Source organism: Zootoca vivipara, chromosome 15 (genome assembly GCF_965207765.1).
Source record: "Zootoca vivipara chromosome 15, rZooViv2.hap1.1, whole genome shotgun sequence".
Taxonomy (NCBI): domain Eukaryota; kingdom Metazoa; phylum Chordata; class Lepidosauria; order Squamata; family Lacertidae; genus Zootoca; species Zootoca vivipara.
The window spans coordinates 10177601-10203609 of record NC_142598.1 but is presented as its reverse complement, the minus strand read 5'-3'; the positions used below and the strand labels follow the sequence as shown (position 1 = coordinate 10203609).

At 47.2% G+C, this 26009-nt stretch overlaps 1 protein-coding gene across 2 annotated transcripts in view; it reads left to right on the top strand.

The window, feature by feature from the left end:
• Window positions 1-18760, top strand: part of CCDC159 (coiled-coil domain containing 159) — a 29860-nt gene extending 11100 nt beyond the window's left edge. For both annotated transcript variants that reach the window (XM_060268918.2, XM_088658846.1), the window contains exons 4-12: window positions 1438-1514; window positions 3224-3305; window positions 4817-4988; window positions 6833-6900; window positions 11078-11154; window positions 12512-12600; window positions 14574-14650; window positions 16405-16514; window positions 18660-18760. In XM_060268918.2, coding sequence (XP_060124901.1) covers window positions 1438-1514; window positions 3224-3305; window positions 4817-4988; window positions 6833-6900; window positions 11078-11154; window positions 12512-12600; window positions 14574-14650; window positions 16405-16505 — 743 coding nt within the window. In that variant the 3' untranslated portion in view covers window positions 16506-16514; window positions 18660-18760. The remainder of the gene's footprint in view (window positions 1-1437; window positions 1515-3223; window positions 3306-4816; window positions 4989-6832; window positions 6901-11077; window positions 11155-12511; window positions 12601-14573; window positions 14651-16404; window positions 16515-18659) is intronic.
• Window positions 18761-26009: the final 7249 nt, after the last annotated feature.

Here is a 26009-nt window from a genome sequence, read left to right as displayed (position 1 = left end):
AAAGTCCCTAACAGAGAAGAATGGCAGATTAAGTTGATGGATTATGCCGAAATGGCTAAAATGACTGGAAGAATCAGAAATCAGGAAGACAAAAATTTTAATAAGGAATGGGGGAAATTTATAATTTATCTTAAAAACCACAGCTAAAATTGTTAGTAAGATTGGAAAAACATTTGTAGTTTAATGGTGAATTTTGGATACAAAGATTTGGATTATTATAAAAGATTCAGGAGGAAATGATTAACAATAGGACCCGCAAAGGGGAGGAGGGAAGTCCAGGAGATTCTTTGGAATTTCGTTCTTATGTTGTATGTATGGGATATGTCAGTCAAATCCAACATTCTAAGAGAGGACTAATTGCCTCTATGTGACAGTCAGTTTTGTCAATTGGTCGGTTGGTCTGCTGCTGATAGGAGTGTTAAGTAGTAAATGCTCTGATGGAGTCTCTTTAGGACTCACTAATATCTAGTATATTAGGTGGCGCTATAGGGACCCAGGTGGCGCTGTGGGTTAAACCACAGAGCCTAGGGCTTGCTGATCAGAAGGTCGGCGGTTCGAATCCCTGCAATGGGGTGAGCTCCCGTTGCTTGGTCCCAGCTCCTGCCAACCTAGCAGTTCGAAAGCACATCAAAGTGCAAGTAGATAAATAGGGACCGCTCCGGCGGGAAGGTAAACGGTGTTTCCGTGCGCTGCTCTGGTTCGCCAGAAGCAGCTTTGTCATGCTGGCCACATGACCCGGAAGCTGTCTGCGGACAAACGCCGGCTCCCTCGGCCTATAGAGCGAGATGAGCGCCGCAACCCCAGAGTCGGACACGACTGGACATGATGGTCAGGGGCCCCTTTACCTTTATGTAATATCTAGTATATAGTTTATATGTTATGTAACCTAAGTATGTACTCAGTGAATCTGACAGTAAAGTAGTTTATGTTATTATCATTCAGATTCATGTGTATTTTTCTTTAAGAGGGACAAAAGGAAGGCAGGAAGGTAGAAGGCCTAATTATTAAAAGGACTCAAACGAGTTAGCAATCCGCTTGCTGCTGTGTAAACTCAAACAAGGAATCTCTTAACTCTGCTATATTATATCCAGTACAGTGGTACCTCGACTTACAAAGGTGATCCGTTCCGTGGTGCTCTTCGGAAGTCGAAAACTTCGTAAGTCCATTTTGCGCATGCGCAGACGGCACGCGCGACGAAAATACTTCCGGGTTAGCGGACTTCGGAAGTCGAAACCTTCGTAAGTCGAGGTACCACTGTGTTATATAAATGTTGCTACAGTATGTTGGAGATGTCATTGTAAAATTTTAATCTGGAAAACCAAATAAATAAGTTTATATAAAAGAGAGAATTGGGCTTCCTGAGCTTCAGCCTGAGCTTCAGAAGTTGAATTCCACCCCTGGGGTTTCTTATGTATAGCTGTTGCCTTTCTCTTGCAGTGATGATCCCAGAATCCCAGATGATGATAAAAAACGAAGTGGATCTTATCAAAGCTCAGCTGCATGCTCAAACCAAGGTAAGGTCTTGCTAAGGCTGTGGAAGATGCTCGTTTCTGATCCAGGTACATTTGGGAAAGCACTGGGCATTTTACCATTGGAGTCGGGAAGCTTTGGCTTAGTAGAAAGGAAAGGAGTCAGACAATTGGTCCATAGAGCTTAGCATTGCCTACAGCAACAGGTGGGTAATCTTTAGGGTTTCAGGCAAAGAACGTTCCCAGCCCTACTTGGAGACATGGAAGAATTTAACCTGGGACTGTTCCCACATTATTCCAGCACAGTTAATATCGGAAATGTATCTAACATGGCCAACAGCTTGAACTATTGCAATGTGCTCTACATGGGGCTACCGTTGAAGTTGACTCGGAAACTACAACTGATCCAGAATGCGGCAGCTAGACTGGTGACTGGGAGTGGCCGCTGAGACAACATAACACCGGTCCTGAAAGACCTACATTGGCTTCCAGTACGTTTCCAAGCACAATTCAAAGTGTTGGTGCTGACCTTTAAAGCCCTAAACGGCCTCAGCCCAGTATACCTGAAGGAGCGTCTCCACCCCCATCGTTCAGCCCTGACACTGAGGTCCAGCTCTGAGGGCCTTCTGGTGGTTCCCTCACTGCGAGAAGTGAGGTTACGGGGAACCAGGCAGAGGGCCTTCTCAGTAGTGGTGCCCACCCTGTGGAATGCCCTCCCGTCAGATGTCAAGGAAATAAACAACTACCTGGCTTTTAGAAGACATCTGAAGGGAAGTTATTAATGTCTAATGTTTTGCAAATTTTTATGTGCTGTAGGCCGTCCAGAGTGGCTGGGAAAACCCAGCTGGATGGGTGGAGTATAATAATAATAATAATAATAATAATAATAATAATAATAATAATAATACGGTAATAATAATAATAGTTGTTGTTGATGTTACCGGATAACCTCCAGGAAACTCACAAGAGCTCTCTCTCTGCTCTGTGGTGAAGTCAGGGACTTTGACTATAAGAGCAGGGCTGGCTCTAGATAGAATTCCGGTGGTGTGGGGTGGCAGGGCGCCGGGCCATGCTGCGCCCTGCGGGGGCGCCGGAGCAATCTTCGCCCCTCAGCGCCAGGGCGCCCGACCTGCTCGAGACTGCCCTGTATAAGAGGACCATGTGTTTATGCCAGTCATCCAGTGCTGCCTTCCAGTCTGCAGCCTCTGCCCTCCCCCTCTCTGGTACCCTAACACAGAGGAGAGAGACTTTTTGTTCCTCATCAGGCAATGGCGTTACCACCTGCCTTGCCCCACCTAGCCTTTCCCAGACTATGACTTTGAGAACAGCAGCAGCAGGAGGAGGAGGGAAGAGAGGAGTTCAGGAATATTTTTTATATATAAAAAAATAGTTTTATAAATTGTGCTTCTTTGTTTCTCAATTTGATCCTTTTACATGGTTTTGTGGTATTTTACGCATTGTGATCTGCTGTTTCTTCTATTGATTATAGATTGGTAATTCTTTATTGTGGTTGAACTGTTTAATTATTATTTGCTGATGTTTGATTTTACTTGTTTATTTTAAAGTTATTGTAATTTTTATATTGGATCAGATTGGTTTTATTAATCTTTTTATGTCTTGGAAGCTGCCCAGAGTGGCTTGGGCAACCCAGCCAGATGGGTGGGGTATGAATGAAATATTACTACTACTACTACTACTACACAAAGGCAGTGGCTGTGTGCATTAACCGCGTCTGTGCCATGTTTTCCTGCCAGGCTTTCCAGGCATTGAGCCACTCAATCACCTTGTTGGAGCAAGAGAGCAACCATCAACAAGGCCGGATCAAGGAGCTGGAAGGTAAGGATTGTGGAGACTCGTAAGCACCAGCCAATCTGGAGCTTGGCTTTAAAATGCATAGGTGCTGCTTAAGAAGAAGAAGAAGAGTTTGGATTTGATATCCCGCTTTATCACTACCCGAAGGAGTCTCAAAGCGGCTAACATTCTCCTTTCCCTTCCTCCCCCACAACAAACACTCTGTGAGGTGAGTGGGGATGAGAGACTTCAGAGAAGTGTGACTAGCCCAAGGTCACCCAGCAGCTGCATGTGGAGGAGCAGAGACGCGAACCCGGTTCCCCAGATTACGAGTCTACCGCTCTTAACCACTACACCACGCTGGCCCTGCAGAATGTGGTCTGCTCAGTATTTAGTATAGCTCCAAAGGGGACATCACGTACCTGTGCAGGGGAGGAATGATGATCATATTTGGGGGTTCCGTGTGTTCAAAATTCTCCATGGAGCCTGGTGTCTTAATGTGTCTGGTCCTGGTGGCTATGAAGAAATAAGACACCCGGTCACCCCCTCCTGCAGACACTCTACAGAAACACCGCAGAAGTGAATCGGATCGCAATTTCCATTCATTTCAGTGTGACTCCGTCTGGAAAAAAATCCTAGTGCAGTTTTCTTTAGGATCCCAAGTCTTATCACAACTAAGACTTTAGTAAGTAACTTTATCACATGACGCGCGTGGCGCTGTGGGTTAAACCACAGAGCCTAGGGCTTGCCGATCAGAAGGTCGGCGGTTCGAATCCCCGCGACGGGGTGAGCTCCCATTGCTTGGTCCCAGATCCTGCCAACCTAGCAGTTCGAAAGCACTTCAAAGTGCAAGTAGATAAATAGGTACCACTCCGGCAGGAAGGTAAACGGCGTTTCCGTGCGCTGCTCCGGTTCGCCAGAAGCAGCTTAGTCATGCTGGCCACATGACCCGGAAGCTGTACACCGGCTCCCTCGGCCAATAAAGCGAGATGAGCGCCGCAACCCCAGAGTCATCCATGACTGGACTTAATGGTCAGGGGTCCCTTTACCTTTACCTAACTTATCACAATGTCCCATGTTAATCGCAGGTCATGCTCTGTGTTGCAGTGTGTGCTAATGAGTTGGGTATTCTTCACAATTCTACGTAGCCAGTTGATACTGATTTTGTAAGTTAATTACCCATCTCTGTTAAAAGGGAAACCTGGAATGCTGCACCACGAAAGGCCAAATTCTTCTAGTCCGCATCCATTCTTCCACTTTTAGTGGGAGGGACAAAGAACTTTGTAGCCTCCTGAAGTCCACCCTGCTCAGCTCTCCTAGCAAGACCAATCTATTTTCAAGCTTCTCTCCATAGCCATGAGGACAAGAAACCCAATAATTTAAAAAAGCAAAAGCCAAGAATGTTGGCAGACTAAGTTCTGCACCTGATGCGAAACCCCACATTTGCGCAGTGCGATCAAAGGTGTGCAGAATACCTGCCACCTCCTCAGATTAGTGCAGGCCAAAAGGTCTTGGAAAGCTCTGCTCCAATGACTCCTTTGTCTCTTCCTGTCCAGAGGAGGTGCAGTTTGTTGCCCGTTCACCTCCTGGGGAGATGTTTGATAGCCTCATCCAGAGAAGGATCCAGGATGTATGGAAAGTCATGACCAGAGAGGTACAAGGACTCCATGGATCCATGATCGAGAAGGAAAGCTCCATGGAGAACCTGTCGCAAGAGGTCCTCGAGAGGTGGGAGAAAACACAGGGGGCGAGAGAAGAGGGAAGGGGCTGTTAGGTGGAGTGCGAGATCATACTTCACAGTCCTTAATGCAGTATCTCATGCATATCCGATCCTGGTCTGACTGCACTGGCTACCAATTAGTTTCCGGGCCCAATTCAAAGTGCTGTTTTTGACCTATAAAGCCTTAAACAGCTCAGGACCGCAATACTTCAAGGTACCGCCTCTTTCCATATGAACCTACCTGGACCCTGAGATCTTCTTCTGCGGCTCTCCTTCGTGTGCCTCCTCCTCGAGAGGTCCGGAGGGTGGCAACACGAGAACGGGCCTTTTCTGCAGTGGCTCCCCATCTGTTGAATGCTCTCCCCAGGGAAGCTCGCCTGGCACCTTCATTATACACCTTTAGGTACCAGGCAAAAATGTTCCTTTCTAACCAGGCCTTTGGCTGACCAGATTGACATCCTATGCCAGTGATGGCGAACCTATGACACGCGTGTCAGATGTGACACACAGAGCCCTCACTGCTGGCACATGCCCCATCGGCCCATTCGCGCTTTTGTTGTCCTCCCCCCCAATTTGTTCTACCCCTCCTCATCACGCTACAGCTTGTCCCCGCTTTTAAAACCCGGTTCCTTTTTTGTTGTTGCTGCTGGTAGCCAGAGATTGGTTTTTTAACCCACTCTGTGCTGTTTTTTTTTTTTGCGCTTTGGCAGACTATGTCGATGCTGTGTGCTAGTTCCATTTATTTCTGTTCTCCCCCCCTCCAAAAAAAAGAAGCGCAGCAGCTTTGGGGTACGCCCCCCAAAAAAGCAAAGCAACTTTTGGACCTCCCCAAAAAACCTCCAAAACTTTGGTCAGCAGCTCCCCCCCAAAAGCTCAACAAGTCTGGGCACTTTGTGATAAATAAGGGTTTTTTGGTTAGGTTAGGTTAAATAATTGGTTTTTGGTTTATTAAATACAGTTATGTATTACAATTATACATTTGTGTTATTTAAACTATAAATATCGGGAAATTATGGGTTTTTTCTCAAAGTGACACACCACCCGAGTTATGCTCGGTTTTTTGGCAAATTTTGACACACCAAGCTCAAAAGGTTGCCCATCACTGTCCTAGGCCCTTTTAAAATGTGGCTCTTTTTTGGGGGGGGTGTTATTGGGTTATTGTTTTTATTTTGATTTTATAGATTGTGATCTTTTCTATGAACCACCCTGAGACCTCCAGGTATAGGGTGGTATATAAATTCAATAAAAAATAAAATAAAAAATAAATACTGAAAGGAAGACTTGATCAAGGGCACCCCTGGCTGACCTGGGTCTCCATAGACCCATTGGCACATCTAAGCAGGCTTAGGTGACAGGTTGGAGTGGAAGGAGCTTGGTGGATGATCTTAATCCAGACGTAAACAAGGCGGTATGCTCTGCAGGCATGTCAAACCTGCGGCCCTCCAGATGTTTTGGCCTACAACTCCCATGATCCCTAGCTAGCAGGACCAGTGGTTGGGGAAGATGGGAATTGTAGTCCAAAACATCTGGAGGGCCGCAGGTTTGACATGCCTGATCTAGATGTTGGACTACAACTCTAGATGTTGGACTACAACGCCCATAATCCTTGACTATGCCCGTAGTGGCTGGAACTGATGGAAGCTGTGGTCCCAGAACAAGTGTCATGCGCCATGTTGGAGACCTTCAATAGACCAAACAGCAGGGGCAGTGTGCTTAAAGCGAGTGTTGTTGCTGCCTTGCCCAGGAGCCGGTGCAATTTCCCAGTGAGTCTCCATTTTTGAAGTTTTGAAGTTTCCCCTTCTTTCTTTTCTCCCCCCCCCCCCCTCCCCACCCGCCTTCCTTCAACCTGCAGCAAGAAGTTCCTTTGGGAGGAGCTGGAAGCTGTCCAGGGTGAACTGCGGCGCATTCATCAGAAACTGAGTACGTAGCTGCTCCGCTCACTTTCCTTGTGTCCTTTGCAGAACCCGGAGAGTGCCCCCTCTCCCAACATGCAGTGGGTGCCTCTCCAGCCATGTTGGAAGGAATTCCGCAATTGCTGATCATTCCGATCATTCTGCCAGTTCAAGTCTTTCAGCCGCGCCGAGCGGGCTTTTGGAGTTTGGAGTTGGAGGCACGCGGCTTTGAAGTCGGGGGGGGGGAGTGATACCCTGCCACGTAACGACGCATGCGCAACATCGCGCTGCGCATGCGTCGTTTACATGGCGGGGTATCGCCCCCCCATGCCTCCAAAGCCGCGCGCCTCCAGCTCCAAACTCCAGGTAAAAAGCCTGCTCAGCGCATTGGAGGCGCGTGGCGATACCCCACCACGTAACGACACATGCGCCCCCCCCCCGGGTGCACGGCAATTTGCCACCCCGGGTGTTGCAGCGTCTCGCTACGCTGCTGAGAGGAGGAGAGATGAGAAAAGCCCCTTTTGGGGGCTCTTTACCTGACTCCAGCCAGCATTCATTACCCTCTCTTACGTCCTGCAAACTCAAGCCATCCTGAATCTTCCTCAACAGCAGACCCTCCCTTATCCTCCTATATCCTCCGTTATCCTATATCTGAGCGGATGGCAAATGTGAATGGCTTTGGACTCAAGCATAACTCTGTCTGCTGGGCTACCTGGTTTATACCTTCAGGGATATAGAGGGGGAAGGGTGTTTGGCCTTCCACTCAACTAGGGTAATAGAATTAAAATCTCCCAAGTCCACATGTGTTCATTCAGTTGCCATCAGCCAGCCCAACTCTCCCTCCTACAGCTGAATATTTTATAGACTTAAAAGCTTTTCCTGAACCTTTTGCAACCTTTGCTTTAAAAATCTTGGAGGAAGGAGACTTTCCCAGCCTCCCAGAGCGACTTGTTCTATCGCCGAGCTGCTCTTGTTAATTAGAAAGATTTCCTTTAATTTAACACTCTTGCTTAATCTCGTCTCGTCCTCAGTGGTGAACTCTCTCATTCGCCTGTCTTCCGTTTGATTTTGTAACATCAGCAGCTGACCTTTGGAGTGTGGTTTTTAAATTAATTGTTCCCCTTGCAGGAGGTGTCTCCCCCCCCAAGTTCTACATATCTCAGGTTTCCTTAGGAGAATTGTGACCAATGTCGAGACCCCAGACATTGAGACTCTTGGCACTGTCTCACAAACCCTTCCACCTTCAAGTCAGGATTCGCTAGGGCAAGGATGGGTTTGAGATCCAACTCCCTTCAGCCCCAGCCAATGATCAAGGAGGGTGGGAGTTGGGTGTGTCCCATCTCTTTGCTACCTAAGGTAGGTTGCAATAGCAGCATAATCGCCCTCCAAAAGGGGTGTCGGGGGAGTCATTAAGATGTGGGTCCCCCACAGCATGTTAGAACAAATTCAATCCTGGATCTGAGAAGGCTGTTCTTTTATTTTTTAAAATTATTTTTGCATTTTCAATTTTACAACCAATAACAACGAAAAAGAAACAAAATACGAACATCATTTTCCCTTTGACTTCCCTCCCCCCCTTTTTATAGATCCTTATATTTTAATTTTCATTCTGCATTTCATCACTAACTCAAAATATTACAAGTCCTTATTCATACTTCAAATTTTAATACAAGTTTTCTGTCAAACCTACTAATAAATGTCGTTGTTTACAATAGTTTTTCCTAATACATTATATACACCCCCCATTCTTTATTAAAGTTTGATTCTTCCTGACTCCTAATTCTTCTTGTAAGATTTGCCAATTCATCATAGTTCATTAATTTTATCTGCCACTCTTCCTTGGTTGGAACTGTATTTCCTAAGTCTGAGGATCACTGTTAAACCACCAGAGACTTTAACAAAGGGGGAAACTAGGTTGATTTGAATGACACAAATCCCATGTTGTCTACTAGGTTCTCATATATGTGTATAAAGATTCAGGTAGGCCTGCCTCCCCTCCTTTGAGATGGCCCTTGATATGGCTGTTTTGCTTTCTAGAGGAGGGCTAAGCTAGCGGGGTCCAGCTGGCAGGAATTTTGGGAATTCTGAGGAAGAGCTGTGGGGAGCCCATCCCGAAATGGCTTGCCACCTTTAAAAGCAGGAAAAGATACAGTGGTGCCTCGCTTAACGAATGCCCTGCTTAATGAAATTTCCGCTTAACGAAAGGATTTTTCGAGCGGAGGTTGCCTCGCTAGACGAATTCATTTTACGAAAAATTCGTCTAGCAAATCGAAAATTCAAAAAAAATATCAATGCATTTCTATGGGATTCGCTAGACGAATTTTTCATTATAAGAAAAGACCCGTGGAACGAATTAAATTCGTCTAGCGAGGCACCACTGTACAAGGATGCAAAATGATGTAGCCCCACCACCAAATACCTATGTCAACCGCCACCACCATCTCCACATTTGCTCTCGGAGAGGAGCTGTTTTTTTAAATGTTTTTTTTAAAAAAACTTTTCAAATTTATACATTTTCTTAGTTTTACAAACAATTTATCATTTCAAAATTTGACTTCCTTCCCCCTCTTTCTGCGGTTCCTTAAATTTATTTTTAATACCTTCTGCATATCCAAATTCATTTAACTTGCTCATTTAATTATCTACTGTAAATATATACTCTTATAAAACTGCAGGTTATTGCAATAATCCTACTAATGTTTTTATCTGTTTACACTTTATCTGTAAATATTCAATAAACCCTTTCCATTCTTTGATTAAAAAGAAAGTTTGTTATCTTGATTTCTTATTCCTCTGCTACGTTTCACCATTTCTGCATATTCCAGAAGTTTTTGTATCCATTCTTCCTTTGCTGAGACTTCTTCTTTCCATTTTTGGGCAAGTAACATACTTGCTGATGTTGTTGTTGTTTAGTCGTTTAGTCGTGTCCGACTCTTTGTGACCCCATGGACCAGAGCACGCCAGGCACTCCTGTCTTCCACTTCCTCCCACAGTTTGGTCAAACTCATGTTTGTAGCTTCAAGAACACTGTCCAGCCATCTCGTAGTTCTGTCCCTATAATTCCCAAAATCAAAGCTTCTGGTTCTTTAAAAAAATAAAAAAAAGTTATTTTGAACATCCTTTTCAATTCATTGTATATCATTTGCACCCCTCTTTGCACCTCTCCCCAGTTCTGAATGAACGGGAAGATGAGTGTCCAATCCCAGAATCAAATGAAATGTGGGCATGTTTAACAGGGAAAGTTTGGTGTAGGAGAGGCCAAGCCCAGCGGCGGAACTTCATGCTCCGCCACCGGGGGCGGAGAGTAGACGCGCTGCCCCCAGTGACGTGGCGCACGTTTGGGGGGGCGGGGCGGGGTGCACGTTCAATGGTGGGGCGCACATTTTGGGGCAGGGCGCACTGTGTGCAGTGGCAGGGCACACGTTTGGGGCGGGGCGCGCCACGTTTGGGCGATCCGCCCCCACCGCCCCATCTTCCTACGCCCCTGGCCAAACCAATGCAAGCAGGAGCTGAGAGCAAGCAAGCTCTTGTGCATCGTTGAATTTGAAGGGGTTATTTGCTGAGACCTTTGGTGGGCACCATAGGAGGCATTGACGGGCACATTGGTGACCCTCTGGGCTAAGCGCACTCTATCCATAGCTGCCAAGTACCCCGTTTTCCCCGGGAAACCCCCGTTTTTACTTACCTTTTCCCGGTGGTCCCCCGTATCACTTCGTCTCCCGTTTTTCTCCGTTATTTTCTCCTGCCGGCGGCCATTTTTTTCTTTCTGATTTGCCCTTCTACGGGCACAAAAATGGCCGCCGGCGGCTTCAAAAGTCGCATCTACGCATGACCGGAAGTGCGTAGACGCGACTTCCGGTGTCGGCGGCGGCCATTTTTGGTGCCCATAGATGGGCGTTGCGACACCGGAAGTTATGCCGACGCAACTTCCGGTGTCACACGGCTGCCGGTCCCAGATTCTGCAGTCCGGGACTTGGAAGATAAGACCTCTTTGCATGTAGTAGAGAGCAAACAAGGGCTCCTTGCTGCACCAGACTCCAGAACCCTTCAGGCCTCCACTCCCAGCCAAGGGCCTCGGCTGTGGCTCTTTGCGAGGCCTAGCTGGCACGAGGAGGCCATGTGTGCACAGCGGCTGGGCAAGAAACAGGTTGAAATGTAGCAGAGGGCAAAATCTTGACCCAAGTGTGTTTGGACTCTTACCGTAGAGGACCAGGAGGTTGATATCACCAGGAACCTGGTCAGCATTAAGAAAATGCAGGCGAATCAGCTGAAGTGCACCAAGGTGAGTAGCTTCTCTTGGCTCAGTTCTTTGAGAGTTCCAGCGTCGAGAGGTGGGTGTGTTTGTGGGACCTCTGCAAGGAGCCGGTGCTGTTTGTTGCAGAAGTCTGTATCAAAGGAAGCAACACACCCCATTGCCTTTGTCACGGTCCGGTCAACGGGTGGTTGAAGCACTGGCTGAGGACATCAGGACCAGAGGCAAGATGGTGGTGTAGAAGTAGGAACAGGTGCAGGGCTGAGGGTCCAGCATCAGGCAGTCACAGGGTCAAGGAGCAAGGCAGAGGCGAAGGTCTAGGAGTCAAGGAGCAAGGCGTCGGCAGGGCAAAGGTCCAAGGGTTGAGGGGCAAGGCGTCGGCAAGGCAAGGGTCCAAGGAGCAAGAGGTCAGAGGCAACCAGGCAGGGATAGCGTTGCTGTGGCAAAGAGCTGAAGGGAAATGCTGAGCTTTTATCCCTCCCAGCTCCTGCCACCAGGAGTGGCCTCACCTGAGTGACCACTCCTTGCTTCTCCAGCACAAGCTGAGGCAAGCCCCAGTCCTGCAAAGCACTACAGGCCCCAGAGCCTGACTCCTGCCCATACTCCTGACAGCCTTCAACAGTAGATTAATGGGTTGTGTTCAACTAACTTGCTCGGGCAGACTCAAAGAAATTAACGGCTGCGATTAACATAGGTTCATTCATTTCAATTGGTCATCTGTGAGGTAGTGTCCAAGGCTATAAGAGGCCACCTGGGGTTCTGAGGATCTTAGGGACCCAAAGATAAAGATCTCTGGCCCAGATGAATAGGAGCTCAAGAGGAAAACAGGGAAGCGCCGGCTCCTTTGACTTTGATGGGGGGTGAAGTGTGTGTCCTATAGATCACACAACACTTGTGTCCTGTTTGACGTGTGGCCATCCAGGCCATGGATCTTGTGGCAATAAGCTTGAGAAATCCATGCTCCTCCTTGGAGTTTCTCTTCTTTGGCGATCACTCGTAGCTCAGTAAGATGGTCTTCCATAAACACGGTTTTAACATTTGAGTCCGTAAGTGACTGTGGAGGCCAATTCTGGATCCACACGTCTTTCCACAGTAGGGTCATAGGTTTCTGGGCGGGACTTGATCATGGTGAAGGTTTGCCAAATGTGCCTTCCTCCTTAGCACATTTCTCCCTTTCGTCCTGAGTTTGAGCGTCTTCAAAGCCTTTGATAAAGGCTGTTCTCCAATTGGAGCACTCACAAGCCACTATTTCCCTGTTGTCAGTGTTTATACTACCTTTTTTTTATATAGATTTGCCTCCTTGCTACCGGACAGCAGCAAATAGCTGCTGGCCGCCGTCCTCCCAGATTTGTTCCTTACTTGTGTCCTCCTTCCCTGGTCTTCCTAGTTCCTGGGCCAGCTGAAGGGCAGAACAGCAGGCGATGCCTTAGAAGCTGCAGATAATAAGCCTGTGACTGAAGAGCTGAACAATATCTGGTAAGGACATCATCTTGGGGATTCCTGTCAATAAATCCCACCCTAAACACTCTCTAAAGCTTCAGCCTGCCCTGCCCTTGTATTTCGTGCCCATGTGCGCTGCCTTGAGGAGTGAAAGAAAGGACAGCCCTCCCTCTTCCACTTTTGTGGACTTTGGTGTTGTGTACCTTGTTCAAACTCTGTAGGCCAATGAGACACGGGGCTTGAATTTCCTGTACCAGGAAGTTCCACCTCTGCTCCTCACGTTTACATTTTCATACATGCAGATCCAAATTCCGGCATAAAGATCTGCCTGTATTTTGGATCAATGTGTACATGTATCTGGAAACAAAAGGCTCAGTTGTCTTCCAGGCACATGCATCAGAGAGAGAGAGGGAAGCATGTGACTGTCAGGGCCGTCTTAAGCATATCCAGTGCGCTGTGGTGCGAAGATCCCTCCGGTGCGCCCCCCCTATTTGAGCTTGCCCCACATTCCCTACAGAGGGCGGGCAGTCACGCGGGGCACACGGTTTGGCTCAAAGACCAGCGAACATCCCGCTCCCGGGTCTTTAGAGCCCGGCAGCAAGCCGAGGTTGACATCGAAGGGGGAGCCCCATGCTCTGGAGCGCGAATGGCTCTCCTCCTCTTTGACTCACCTGCCGGGTGGGAGGGCTCTGGCCACGCTCTCCGCGGAGCTTTCATGGTCCAGGGCACAGGCAGCGCTGAGCGCAGCAGCCAGGAGCTCCATGCGAGGCAGCAAAAGCGACAGCTTTAGAGTTGCAGAACCAGCAAGACTCCTGCCTGGAGTGTCTTGCTGCCGCCAGTGCCCCCCCACCCCCACGGCGGCAGTAGAGCGTGGCCATTGAGCTTCTTCTCCTCTTCTTGCAGAATCAGTGAGACTCCTGCCTAGAGTGGCACCATGCGCCTGCTGCCACTCTAGGCAGGAGTCTCGCTGGTTCTGCAACTCGCTGCTAGTGCCGTCGCTTTTGCCGCCTCGCATGGAGCTCCTGGCTGCCGCACTCAGCCGGACACCAGCCGTTCGGCGCCCCTGGTGGCCAGGCGCCCTGGCGCATTGCGCCACCCAGCCCGGGCCTAGAGACGGCCCCGGTGACTGTTTTCACATTACAAAACACATACCTTGGATTTCTCTCTATGAAAATGTAAAGAAGTTGCCTTGGTCTGGGGGATCAACTAGATAGAATAGAATAGAATAGAATAGAATAGAATAGAATAGATCTTTATTGTCTTTGCCCCCTTGCGGGAACAACAAATTTTTTCAGTTGCTATATCAACTCAAATAGGACACTCCACATAAATTAAAATACTAATAAGCACAATACAATACAGAACAATATAACAGATAAATAAAGTGACAAAGTCCAGAGTTTCCATTTAAGGCCAAAATTGCTCTAGGAAAGAAACTGTTCTTGAGATGGCTCGTTCTCGCCTTCATTATTCTGTATCTCCGTCCCAAGGGCAGGAACTCAAAGAAACGATGACCAGGATGTGATGGGTCTCTAGATATATCGAATGCCTTTCTGTGGCACCTGATGGTCTAAATATGTTCTAAGGTAGAGAGTGAACAACCAATGATACTCTCTGCTGTTTTAATAATTCTGCACAACACTATCTACTGGATCAGTGGTTTGGGGGTCGTGGACTCCTTTGAGAACCTGATGAAAGCCATGGACCACAGAAAAATGCATGCAAGGGTACAGAAAGAAAAAGGAAAGAAAGCAAATGGGGGGATCGGGGTTTTTTTTTGCACCTGGTTCATGGCCCCTCTGAAGCCTACCCTCGCCCCCAAGGTTTAGAACCCCTGAGCTAGATGTTTGTGACCACAGTGATCAAGAACCTGGGTTTAGCCTGCAGAGTTTACTTCCTGTACTAGCTACCAAAGCGGAAGGAAGACCCAGGAAGGGGAGGGTCATGTTCCCGCCCTGCAATTTCAGCAGCAGGCAGTCTACACGGAGGTCCTTGTATCTCCCTTACAGGTCAGCGGTCAACACGCTGCGCAACTCCTTCACCAACAGCATCTGGAGTGACAAGAGGGGCTCTCAGAGGATGAAAGGTGAGTTACGGGGCAGTGGTCCGGACTAGAAAGAAGGCACGTTGGACAAAAGATTCCTGCGTTGCAGTGGGTTGGACTAGATGACCCTCATGGTCCCTTGCAACTCTACGATTCTATGAAGTTGGGCTGGGTGACCACAACCTATCTGGCATGGCTTTCCAATGGGGGCATCACCCTCTTGAATTATTCTTTGGACTTGAATCTTCAGCTTGCAGTTTGCATTTCTTAGTGCGGAAAGTATTGATCTGATGTGTGGAGATCTTTCCTATTTAATTAATTCAAGAGGGTTCTGGAAGCTTCTTTGTGTGAAAGAAACAAGCAGAAGGTTCATGATGTTTGGGTTACAGTGGAACCTCAGTTTACAACTACCTCTGTTTATGAACGCCTCCGTTTACGGACGCCGCGGACCCGGAAGTGTATACATCCGGGTTCCGCGGCGTTGGATGCGCAGATCGCTTTTGCACAGCTTGTGCATGTGCAGAAGCGATCTGCGCAACGTGAGCGTGAGCATAAGTGCTCTATCAGCGCTTCGCGCGCCTTCGGGGAGCGAATGCCTCCGTTTACAAACACCTCCGTGGAACGGATTGTGTTCGTAAACGAAGGTTCCACTGTATTCCTTCAGAGAAGCTGAGTACAGCTGGCTTAAACTGGTTTCTGTCAAGGTCATTCTGACTTTAAAAGGCTAGAAGGAGCCTGGGTTTCACTTTCACTTTCTATCTCTTTTCCTTCTTGTGTGGTGTTCTGTACGTAGTATGCTTAGTGTTAAGGTTTAGTCTTACTAACTGGATTTCTTATGGACAGCGCTAATCCTGAATGTATTAGATTTGTGACCACGATGCTCATTTGCCTTCAGTGGCAGTAAAGCTCTGCTGGATGAAATGCAATTGTCTCTGGTCTATTCTTTGGGAATCCTGCACCGTGTTTTAAGTTTTTACTCCGCTAACTATACTTTGGAGTTCTACTCTGGATCAATATTGAGAAGAATTCCTTTTTTAAAAAAAATTTATTGCAAAGATAACACATCATTAAAATACATTATATGTAAAAAAACCATAAGAAATAAAGAAAGCAAAACATAACAAAACATGCATTAAGATGCAATCCTCAAGTATTTGAAAGAATATCAAAGAAAAGATATAGAAATATATAAAGTTGTTTTTAGACAAAAAATAAATTCCAGTCGAGACAGGTGCTTCCACCGCCTTCCACGCAGTCGTTAACATTTCCTTCGTTGAATTTCCTGTCTTTCCCTATATTTCCACATATCTGGTATATATACTAATCTACACATAAGTTTTTCTTTCTTCCATCTTGCAAAGTTATTCTAAACATGGCCATGTTTTATTTCCCATGTCCACTTTCTTTACATATTCATTTAAACACTCCCATTGCCTTTTGATCTCATCTTTAGATTTTTGGCGTATTAAATCTGTCAGTTTCGCCATTTCCAGGTATTCACAAACTTTGTTTATCTATTCTCCTTTTGTTGGAGTATGGTTCCCTTTCCAGTTTTTGGCAATTATCATTCTAGCGGCTGTTGAATTCCATGACAGGTGTGTATTGATCTTGCTGGTGATAACAGTGGAAAGGGTGGGGGAATGTGAAAAAAGGAAAGGAAAGGAAAGCTAGAGCAGGCAGGTCTTGCTTAGTTTGATTTGAGGACACCAGGAAAGGGAGGGAGGGGCAAGCGGTGAGATGCTCAGCCCTATATGGCACAGGGCTTTAGGAAAAAGCTCTCTTGGATCTTTTTACAGGTCGGGGCAGCCGACATCACCGGAAATCTAGCTCGCCTGAGGCCTTTTTATCGGACTCAGCCCTGTATCAGGCCCGCAGTAGCCCAGAGTACAGCTCGTAGAATGCAGAGGTGAGTCCGCAGGTTGTTTCTCGTCTCTCTCCCTCCTCATCCATAAAAATTAATAATAATAATAATAATAATAATAATAATAATAATAATAATAATAATAATATACCCCACCCATCTGGCTGGGTTTCCCCAGCCACTCTGGCTGGCTTCCAACAAAGGATTAGAAATACATTAAAACATCAGTCATTAAATACTTCCTTAAACAGGGCTGCTTTCAGTCGAAACAAACAAACAAAAACCCTTCCAGTAGCACCTTAGAAACCAACTAAGTTTGTCATAGGTATGAGCTTTCGTGTGCATGCACACTTCTTCAGATACGCTGAAACAGAAGTTACCAGACCCTTATATATAGTGAGAGGGTGGGGAGGGGTATTACAGTGGTACCTCGGTTTCAGTACACAATTGGTTCCGGAAGTCTGTACTTAACCTGAAGCGAACGTTCCCATTGAAAGTAATGGAAAGTGGATTAATCCGTTCCAGGCAGGTCCGTGGAGTACTCAACCTGAAGTGTACTTAACCGAAAGTATGAGTGTAATTGGTTCTGGAAGTCCATACTTAACCTGAAGCGTACTTAACCTGAAGCGAACTTTCCCATCGAAAGTAATGGAAAGTGGATTAATCCGTTCCAGACAGTTCCATGGAGTACTTAAACTGAAAGTACTCAAACTGAAGCGTACTTAAACCGAGGTATGACTGCACTCAGAAGGGTGGTGGGAATGGGTCTTACAGGAAAAAGCAAGGGGTGAGATGGCTGAGAATAGCTTTATTATGTATAATGAGATAAGACTCCAATGTCTCTATTCAGACCAGGTCTCTCTATGGTTTTAAGTTTGGTAATAATTCAGCAACTTCTCTTTCTACTCTATTTCTGAAATTCTTTTGTAATATGACAGCTACTAGCTGTTTCAGTGTATCTGAAGAAGTGTGCATGCACACATAGAATCATAGAGTTGGAAGAGACCACAAGGGTCATCCAGTCCAACCCCCTGCCGAGCAGGAAACACCATCAAAGCATTCCTGACAGATGGCTGTCAAGCCTCCGCTTAAAGACCTCGAAAGAAGGAGACTCCACCACACTCCTTGGCAGCAAATTCCACTGTCGAACAGCTCTTACTGTCAGGAAAGCTCATACCAATAACAAACTTAGTTGGTCTCTAAGGTGCTACTGGAAGGATTTTTAAAAATTTTGTTTCGGCTATGGCAGACCAACACGGCTACCTTCCTGTAACTAGGGCTGCCTTCAGATGTCTTCTAAATGTCAAATAGTTGTTTATTTCTTTGACATCTGATGGGAGGGCATTCCACAGGGCAGGCGCCACTACCGAGAAGGCCCTCTGCCTGGTTCACTGTAACTTCGCTTCTCAGTGTCCGGGTTGAACGATGAGGGTGGAGACACTCCTTCAGGTATACAGGTAAATGGATGTACAAGCAATCCGTCCCCTCCCACTCCACCTAAGAGATCACCGGGTGACCTCAGGCCAGTCCCTCACTCTCAGCCTAAACCTACCCTACAGAGTTGTTTGTGAGGATAAAATGGGGCAAAACCAGGGAGGGGGAAGAGAGGTAGGTATACTACCTTGAGCGCCTCAGAGGAAAGGTGGTGGTGGGGGGTTGAGGTCCCAACCCAAGAAGAACGGCAACTTAAACTGATGGGATATGGACCTAACACATAGAATAAGAGAACAAGAAGAACATACGTTTAAAGGAGATTGGAAAATTTTTATTGGATATATTGGGGGGGGTTGTATACACTTGAAAACGTTGGCAGCATTAAGATAAATTCAACAGCATAAACAAGTTTTGATGGTTGTAATAATGGAATACTGAACGGTTTAGCTTATGTAAAATATGCAGGGGTTTATGTTCTGCAAAATCAACCATGGAAAGAGAAGAAGCGAAGCCATTGGCATTTTAAGGTTGTTTAAATGAATATTCCAAAGTGTAAAACAGAAAATTTAATAAAAATTATACACAGAAGAAGAAGAAAGGTGGGCTGTAAATAATAATAATAATAATAATAATAATAATAATAATAATAATAATAATAATAATATAAATTTATTATTTATATCCTGCCCATCTGGGGGAAATGAATAAGGCTCTGGCGCCGGGCAGACTAACTGCACCTCCCGTCCTGTCTTTTAGGTATAGAGCAAGACTCAGCTCAGGAACCTGGAAAGACTGGCACCTTCCTGGGGGCTGAATTATGGACAGTGCAGATGAAATTAAACCGTGCTGCTTGGAAAGAAGGTTGTTCTGGACATGACTAGCACAGGAACCCAGAAAGCTCCTTTCTAGCAAGTCTCAGGCCCTTGGTTCGTCTAACACAATATCACCTGCACACTGGTTAGCAGAGGTCTTTTCCAATTCCACCCGGAGGTGCCTAAAAGTGAACTAGGGGACCTGGGGTGTACAGAGTGTGTGATCTGCCACTGAACCGTGGACCTTTCCTAGCTCCTTGTTGTTGGGCAGCTGGGGGTCACCTGGTCAGCTACACACACACCCCAATGGTGGGTACCTGAACCCTGCCTCTTAGTCCCTACTCATGCCTTTTCCATCCACTAGACACTACTTCCATTGTTTAAGTGTGGTGTGAACTCTTGGCACTGGAGCCAAGGCTATGGCAAAAGAAGAAGGCTACTCGCTAGTCAAGTAATCTGTTTTCCTTAAGTGCCTTTGCATTGAAAATGTGCTCAAACCAGCTTACTATTTTTAGCATTCCATGCTGGTCTGAACAGCGGAAAGGCAGGATCTGAATTAAGCAACTGCCCTTCAGTGCACGAAGGCGTCCTTGCGTGGGTTTCTCCTCTTGTTTACTCTGGGAAATAGGACTGACTCTGCAAGTTGGCTGAGGAACATATGAAGATTCCTGGTACTGAGTCACACCAGTGGCTCATTTAGCTCAGTATTGTTTGCACTGACAGGCAGCAGCTCTCGGGGGGTTCAGGTAGGAGTCTCTCCTAGCCCTACATGGAGATAACCCTCCTCTAGAAGTGCAAAGGGTGGCAACATGAGAACGGGGCCTTCTCTGCAGTGGCTCCCCGTCTGTGGAATGCTCTCCCCAGGGAAGTTTGCCTGGCGCCTTCATTACATACCTTTAGGTGCCAGGCAAAAACGTTCCCTTTTTAACCAGGCCTTTGGTTGATCTTACTCAGGAGTCAGGAAACTTTTCCAGCAGTGGGCCGGTCCACTGTCCCTCAGGCCCTGAGGGGGGCCAGACTATATTTTGGGGGGGGGGAATGAACAAATTCCTATGCCCCACAAATAACCCAGAGATGCATTTTAAATAAAAGGACATATTCTACTCATGTAAAAACATGCTGATTCCCAGACTGTCCGCGGGCCGGATTTAGAAGGCGATTGGGCCACATCCGGCCCCCGGGCCTTAGTTTGGGAACCCCTGATCTTACTGACATCCAACCCCCTTTTAGAATGTGGCTCTTTTCCGGGTGTGTGTGTGGTGTTATTGGGTTGTTGTTTTTATTCGGATTATATATGTTGTGATCTTTTCTGTGAACCGCCCCGAGTCCTCCGGGTATAGGGCAGTATATAGACTCAAATAATAATAATAATAATAATAATAATAATAATAATAATAATAATAATAATAATATAATATAGAGATATGGAACCTGGGGCTTCTGCACTCAAAGCAAATGCTCTCCTTTAACAACGTAAGATGTTGGAATCAGGCAGTGGCCCATCGAGTGCAGACAATCCTTGTTTTGTGTGGGGGCGCTGTGGGTGGCGCTGTGGTTAAACCACTGAGCCTAGGGCTTGCTGATCAGAAGGTCGGCGGTTCGAATCCCTGTGACGGGGTGAGCTCCCGTTGCTTGGTCCCAGCTCCTGCCAACCTAGCAGTTCGAAAGCACGTCAAAATGCAAGTAGATAAATAGGAACCGCTACAACGGGAAGGTAAACAGCGTTTCCATGTACTGCTCTGGTTTGCCAGAAGCGGCTTTGTCATGCTGGCCACATGACCTGGAAGCTGTACGCTGGCTCCCTCGGCCAATAATGCGAGATGAGCGCGCAACCCCAGAGTCGGTCACGACTGGACCTAACGGTCAGGGGTCCCTTTACCTTTACCTATGTTCCAGACCCCCATGCGGCGTAGCATGCACAAGCACACCCCACCCTGTTCCCCCCTTTCTTTGTGATGTCTTTATGACATTTGGGGGCTACTTCCAGGTCAGGTGCTGTCCGTGTGTGTGCATGATCGTGCATCATTCAGGCACGTCTAAATCAGTTCTTGCCTGTACAACAACCAATGGCCAACTAGATGCCTGTGGGAAACTCTGCTGGGTTCTTTTGGAGGTGTTGCTGCTTTTTTCCATTCCATTCTGTTTTCAGATTTCCCAGAAGGGTCTTCTAAACGGGCCATTTTGCTTTCCCCTTGGACTTAATGGTGTCAAAAGCTTTTCCCGTCTCCAGCCTGCAGTAAACCGGCTATGCTTTGCTGCAATACTTGTGAATGCTCATTGGGACAGACTTTGCAACCCCCCAAGTTCTCTCCAGGTCTCCTGAGTACCCCATAATATCCTATGCATCATAGAGGAACCCACATCCCCAACCACTGATGAGCTGTAGGGTGGAATCTACCTCTCCCAAAAATCCTTGGAACATATTTTTTTTAACCTTTATGTCATTATTTCTGCTTCAAAGAGGGATTTTCTGCTCTACTTAAAGCGTGGTCAGATTCTTCTTCCCTTTGGTTATTTTTTCACACTTTCGTCCTCCCAGCCTCCCTTGATTGTGCTTAAAATTTAGCAGCCTTGGGATCTATTCTGATGTTGAGCATCTCTCTCGATGGTTTCTGCCTCTGGACCCCACCCTACAAAGGATCCCCCCCCCTCACCTCTTTGAGTCATAATGTGTCAGGTTACTCCTAAGAAGCTGGATTAGAAAAAGATTTCTGCTATTATCCTTATCTTGCCTTTCCACTTAAGATGAGCTCATCCACACTTTTTGCTTGACCCATATTTTGATCGCATCGTGTACCAATTAATCCCCCCCCCCGGGTCTGAGACCTTTTCTCATTGATCTGCAGCTGTGTTTTGTGAAAGTCCCCTCTCACCCACTGAGCTGAAACTCAGTTGAAGTAAAACCTCTCTTTGGATTTTCTGCTCATCTGACAAGGTCCGGTTCAGCAGGTAGGATCGGATTTTTTGCAAGGCACAGCCGCCGAAGCCATGAGAAAAGCTTGCGCACAGATGACAGGAGGTGGTTTTTTTGGGGGGGAGGGGGGAACAAATTAAGTAATGCACATCAGGTAAAGACTCCCCCTCCCACCTCTGCTGTGTCCAGCAACATAAAAATGTGACTTGAAAAGCAGCAAAGGGGCTACTAATGTGCCAGCGCGTCCATTAAGGCGAACTAGGCAGCTGCCTAGGGCGCCAAAATGGAGGGGGCGCTGGCCAGCCTGCCCGCCGCCCACCTGAAGCCGCTGAGTTCGGCGCTCCTTCCACCCCTTGATGGCCAGGCGGCCTGGCGCCTTGCACCACCCAGCCTGGGCCTAGGGACGGCCCTGGAGGCCGCTCGCTTGCTCGGGCCGGGCCTACCCCTCCAGTAGCTAGCGCGCCAAGATTGGGCTCCAGAGGAAGCAGAGGAAGGCCGCGCCAGAAACAGGGAAGGCTGCTAGCTGACAAGGTAAAGAGACTGCTTTTTACCCCTCACCAACAACCAAGGAACTCTCTCTTTTTTTCTTCTACTTTTTTATTTTTTTCTATTTTCTAAAAAAAGGTCTATAACTCTGGGAAATTTGGGGGGGGGGCGCCAGAAGGTGATCTCGCCTAGGGCGCAAAAAACCCTAGCACCGGCCCTGCTAACGTGTCAGAGGCAGTCACTGGTCAGCATACATTGGAACCAAGCACCAACCTGCCTCCCATTTCAAAGCTGGGATCTGTCCTGGGTGTGTGGGTGTGTGGGTGTCAATGTGCAGCAGAACCAGGCAGGTTCCCCCAGTGGTAATAGGGGTGCCAATGATCACTGCAACTCCACGAGATGAGATCTTGCACGGAGCCCCAGGCCGAGGGAGGTTGACAGTTATTTTGTGTTTCTTCCACTTGCGAATTATTGCACCAGCTGTTGTCACCTTCTCGCCAAGCTGCTTGGCAATAGTCTTGTAGCCCAGTCCTGCCTTGTGCAGGTCTACAATCTTGTCCCTGACATCCTTGGACAGCTCTTTGCTCTTGGTCTTGGTGGCTAGTTCGTAATCTGCTGGATTGATTGCTTCTGTCGACAGGTGTCTTTTGTACAGGTACTGTAACGAGCTGGGATTACAGGTAAGACCTCTCCCTTACAGCAGGTGCTTGTAATCTCAGCTCGTTACATACAGTGAAGATACCAGGTAGCCTGACATCTGGCTAGTTGATAGGAGATCAAATACTTATTTCACTCATTATAATGCACATCAATATCTAACTTTTGTCTTCTGGGTTTCTGGGGTTTTTCCTGTTGTTATTCTGTCTCTCACAGCTACAATAAACCTACCATTAAAATTATGGACTGGTCATTTCTTCGTCAGAGGGCAAACGGGCAAATTTAGCAGGGGATCAAATACTTTCCCCCCCTCTCCGTGTGTGTGTGTGTGTGTGTGTATGATTTTAAAAAGTATATACATACAACAAAAAGCAATTCCAAGTCCAAATGTTGAGATTGCTCTGAATCTCCTGACTTTCCCCCATCCCTTCCATGGGTCCTAACAGCATTTTTTACAACTACATATCAGTACTTATCCAAATTTTTAATCCTTCTAAATTATCCATACTTTCCATTACTTTATAAGCGTGGTTAAAATCCTGCTAACGTTTTAACCTGTTTACAGTGGTCTCGTAAATAAATTATAATCTTTTCCCCATTCCCCCCGTTCAAGTTCTTGTCTTCTTGATTTCTGAGCTTCCCAGTTCATTTTGCCATTTCGGCATAGTCCATCAACTGGGTTTGCCATTCTTCTCTAGTCGGGGTAGTTTCTTCCTTCCGCCGATGAGCCCTTCTGATCCCCAAGGAAACAGTGCTAATCCATCTGGCAACGTCTCCGTAACTGGGTTCCATGTGTCGCTCTTAAAAGCAGCAACCTCAAATACTTTCCCAGATAGGAGTCAAGAGCATTGGATCCCTAACCACGTTCCCCAAGACAGAGTCCAGCTGGCCCCATCCTTGGGAATGCTGTATCCAGAGGGTGATTCCTGCTTCTGAGGCATTAATTTTTATTTTTATTTTGCTAAAATGCTAAATAAAAAGTGAGAACTGGACCATAAAGAAGGCTGATCACCGAAGAATTGATGCTTTTGAATTATGGTGCTGGAGGAGACTCTTGAGAGTCCCATGGACTGCAAGAAGATCAAACCTCTCCATTCTTAAGGAAATCAGCCCTGAGTGCTCACTGGAAGGACAGATCCTGAAGCTGAGGCTCCAATACTTTGGCTACCTCATGAGAAGAGAAGACTGCCTGGAAAAGACCCTGATGTTGGGAAAGATTGAGGGCACTAGGAGAAGGGGACGGCAGAGGACGAGATGGTTGGACAGTGTTCTCGAAGCTACGAACATGAGTTTGACCAAACTGCGGGAGGCAGTGCAAGACAGGAGTGCCTGGCGTGCTATGGTCCATGGGGTCACGAAGAGTCGGACACGACTAAACGACTAAACAACAACAAAATGCTAAAATGAACTACAAACACCCAAATTAAAAATATTTCACCCTTGTTGTCGAGAGTTCAAAAGATGAAGGTGCTTTTCATACTAACTTAATTCGCAATGCCTGACTGAATTATGGTTTTCACTCTGGAGTAATTAAACCTTGGAGTTTCCTGTTTGGTTCGAAACAAATGTGCTAGCCTTGACTAATGTGAGGGTTCGGCACTTGCTCTCTTGGTACACGCCTGGTAAGTAAGCCAGGCTCGGTCAGCGGGTGCCTTAACTTTCCTATCTGTAAAATAGGAAGAAATTCACAAGCAGGGCTCGACCATTTAGGGCAGGAGAAGAGGGCAATCCGTAGCTATCGGGAGTTACTTTTCAGCAGCAGAGCGAAAGAGGCCAACACGATTGCAAGTACAGTCTGGTCGCAGACATGGGGAACCGAATGGATTTCAGCGAAGCCGTCTAGGTTGCATCTCTTGCCCTTCTGACCCAGAGCGGACACAGGATGCATTTCAATGAATTCTCCCCCTTGAAATATCCTCTTTCCTCTCTCCTCTCCCCTCCCTGTGTGTGTGTGCATGCATGCATGTGTAGATGTGTGTCGCTTCCCCCTCCTCTCCCTGGAAGGGCTCCAGCTGCTAACACGAAACAACGTTTTAATCCAGCGGTCCAGCTTCTAATTGGGACATTGGCATGATCAGCATGGATTCCCCGCTGCATCCTGCAGACCGTTGAAATTGCTTGGCTAGAGGAGGAAGAGAGCGAGGAGGAGAAGAGATTGGATGTGGGCCGAGGAAGCCATGGCTGCTGCCTAAAAAATACATAACACTCACTGACATACAGAAGGTGAGAGATGCAGTGGCTGGGCTGGGGGGCTGATGTGATGGCGGGGGGGGCTGTGGGGGGGGCTGGTGAGCCAGCAGAGTCTCACTTCATCCTGTGTCAAATGGGCTCTCCGTTTTCAAAGCATCAATGCCTCTTTCTTTCTCTCCCCCCCCCCCCCCGGTTATCCATACAGGCATTGTCACAGCTTTGACAATTACTGGGCTCTCTCTCTCTCTCTCTCTCTCTCTCTCTCTCTCTCTCTCTCTCTCTCTCTGTGTGTGTGTGTGTGTGTGTGTGTATGTCTGCATTTCTGTTTTAAAGGCCACGTTGCTAAGTTACACACTCCGGGGGTGGTGCAGATGTGTGTGTTTGTGTGTCTGTCACTGTGTGTGTATACATGCACAGACACGGGTGCAGATTTTCCGTCGCTCGCTCTTTGCAGCCCAGCAGTGAGCAGATTCCGTTTGCCAGGAAGAACGGAGCAGGCAGACTCCGCGTCTTAATCTCGGCTCATGGGGATGGAGAGTTGCTCTCGGCGATGGGACGCTGGACCGGCGGGGGGGGGGCAGGTAGCAGGAGCATCTTTTCAGCTGGATTCTCATGGCACCGGCCCTACTGCTAGCAAAGTTGGACAGGTGGCACTGAACTGGCCTCTGTTGGGAGCAACATGGTTCTGCTGCTCCGGGGGGGGGGGGAGTGGTCATCTCCAGTTTGTTTAGGTGGGGCGTTGGTGATGTGGTGGTCATGCAAAAAGAAAGGAAGGAAGGAGGGCGGTTGAAGCCAGAACCTTTGCTTCATAATGGGACACGTGTGTGTCCCACGTGCATTTATTATGATTGACAGTTGGGATTAATTGAGCCTGTAATAGAAGACTTGAGGGTGTTCTCATGTACATCTCTGAGTCTTAATATTTAGAATAGGGGCAACCCTCTGCTGCAAATCTCTCTCCCCCCCCCCACCCGATCCTAATCCTGCACTATAAAGAAACATGATTATTTGCTCAAAATGAGGTCTGCTAATCACTACAGTATACTT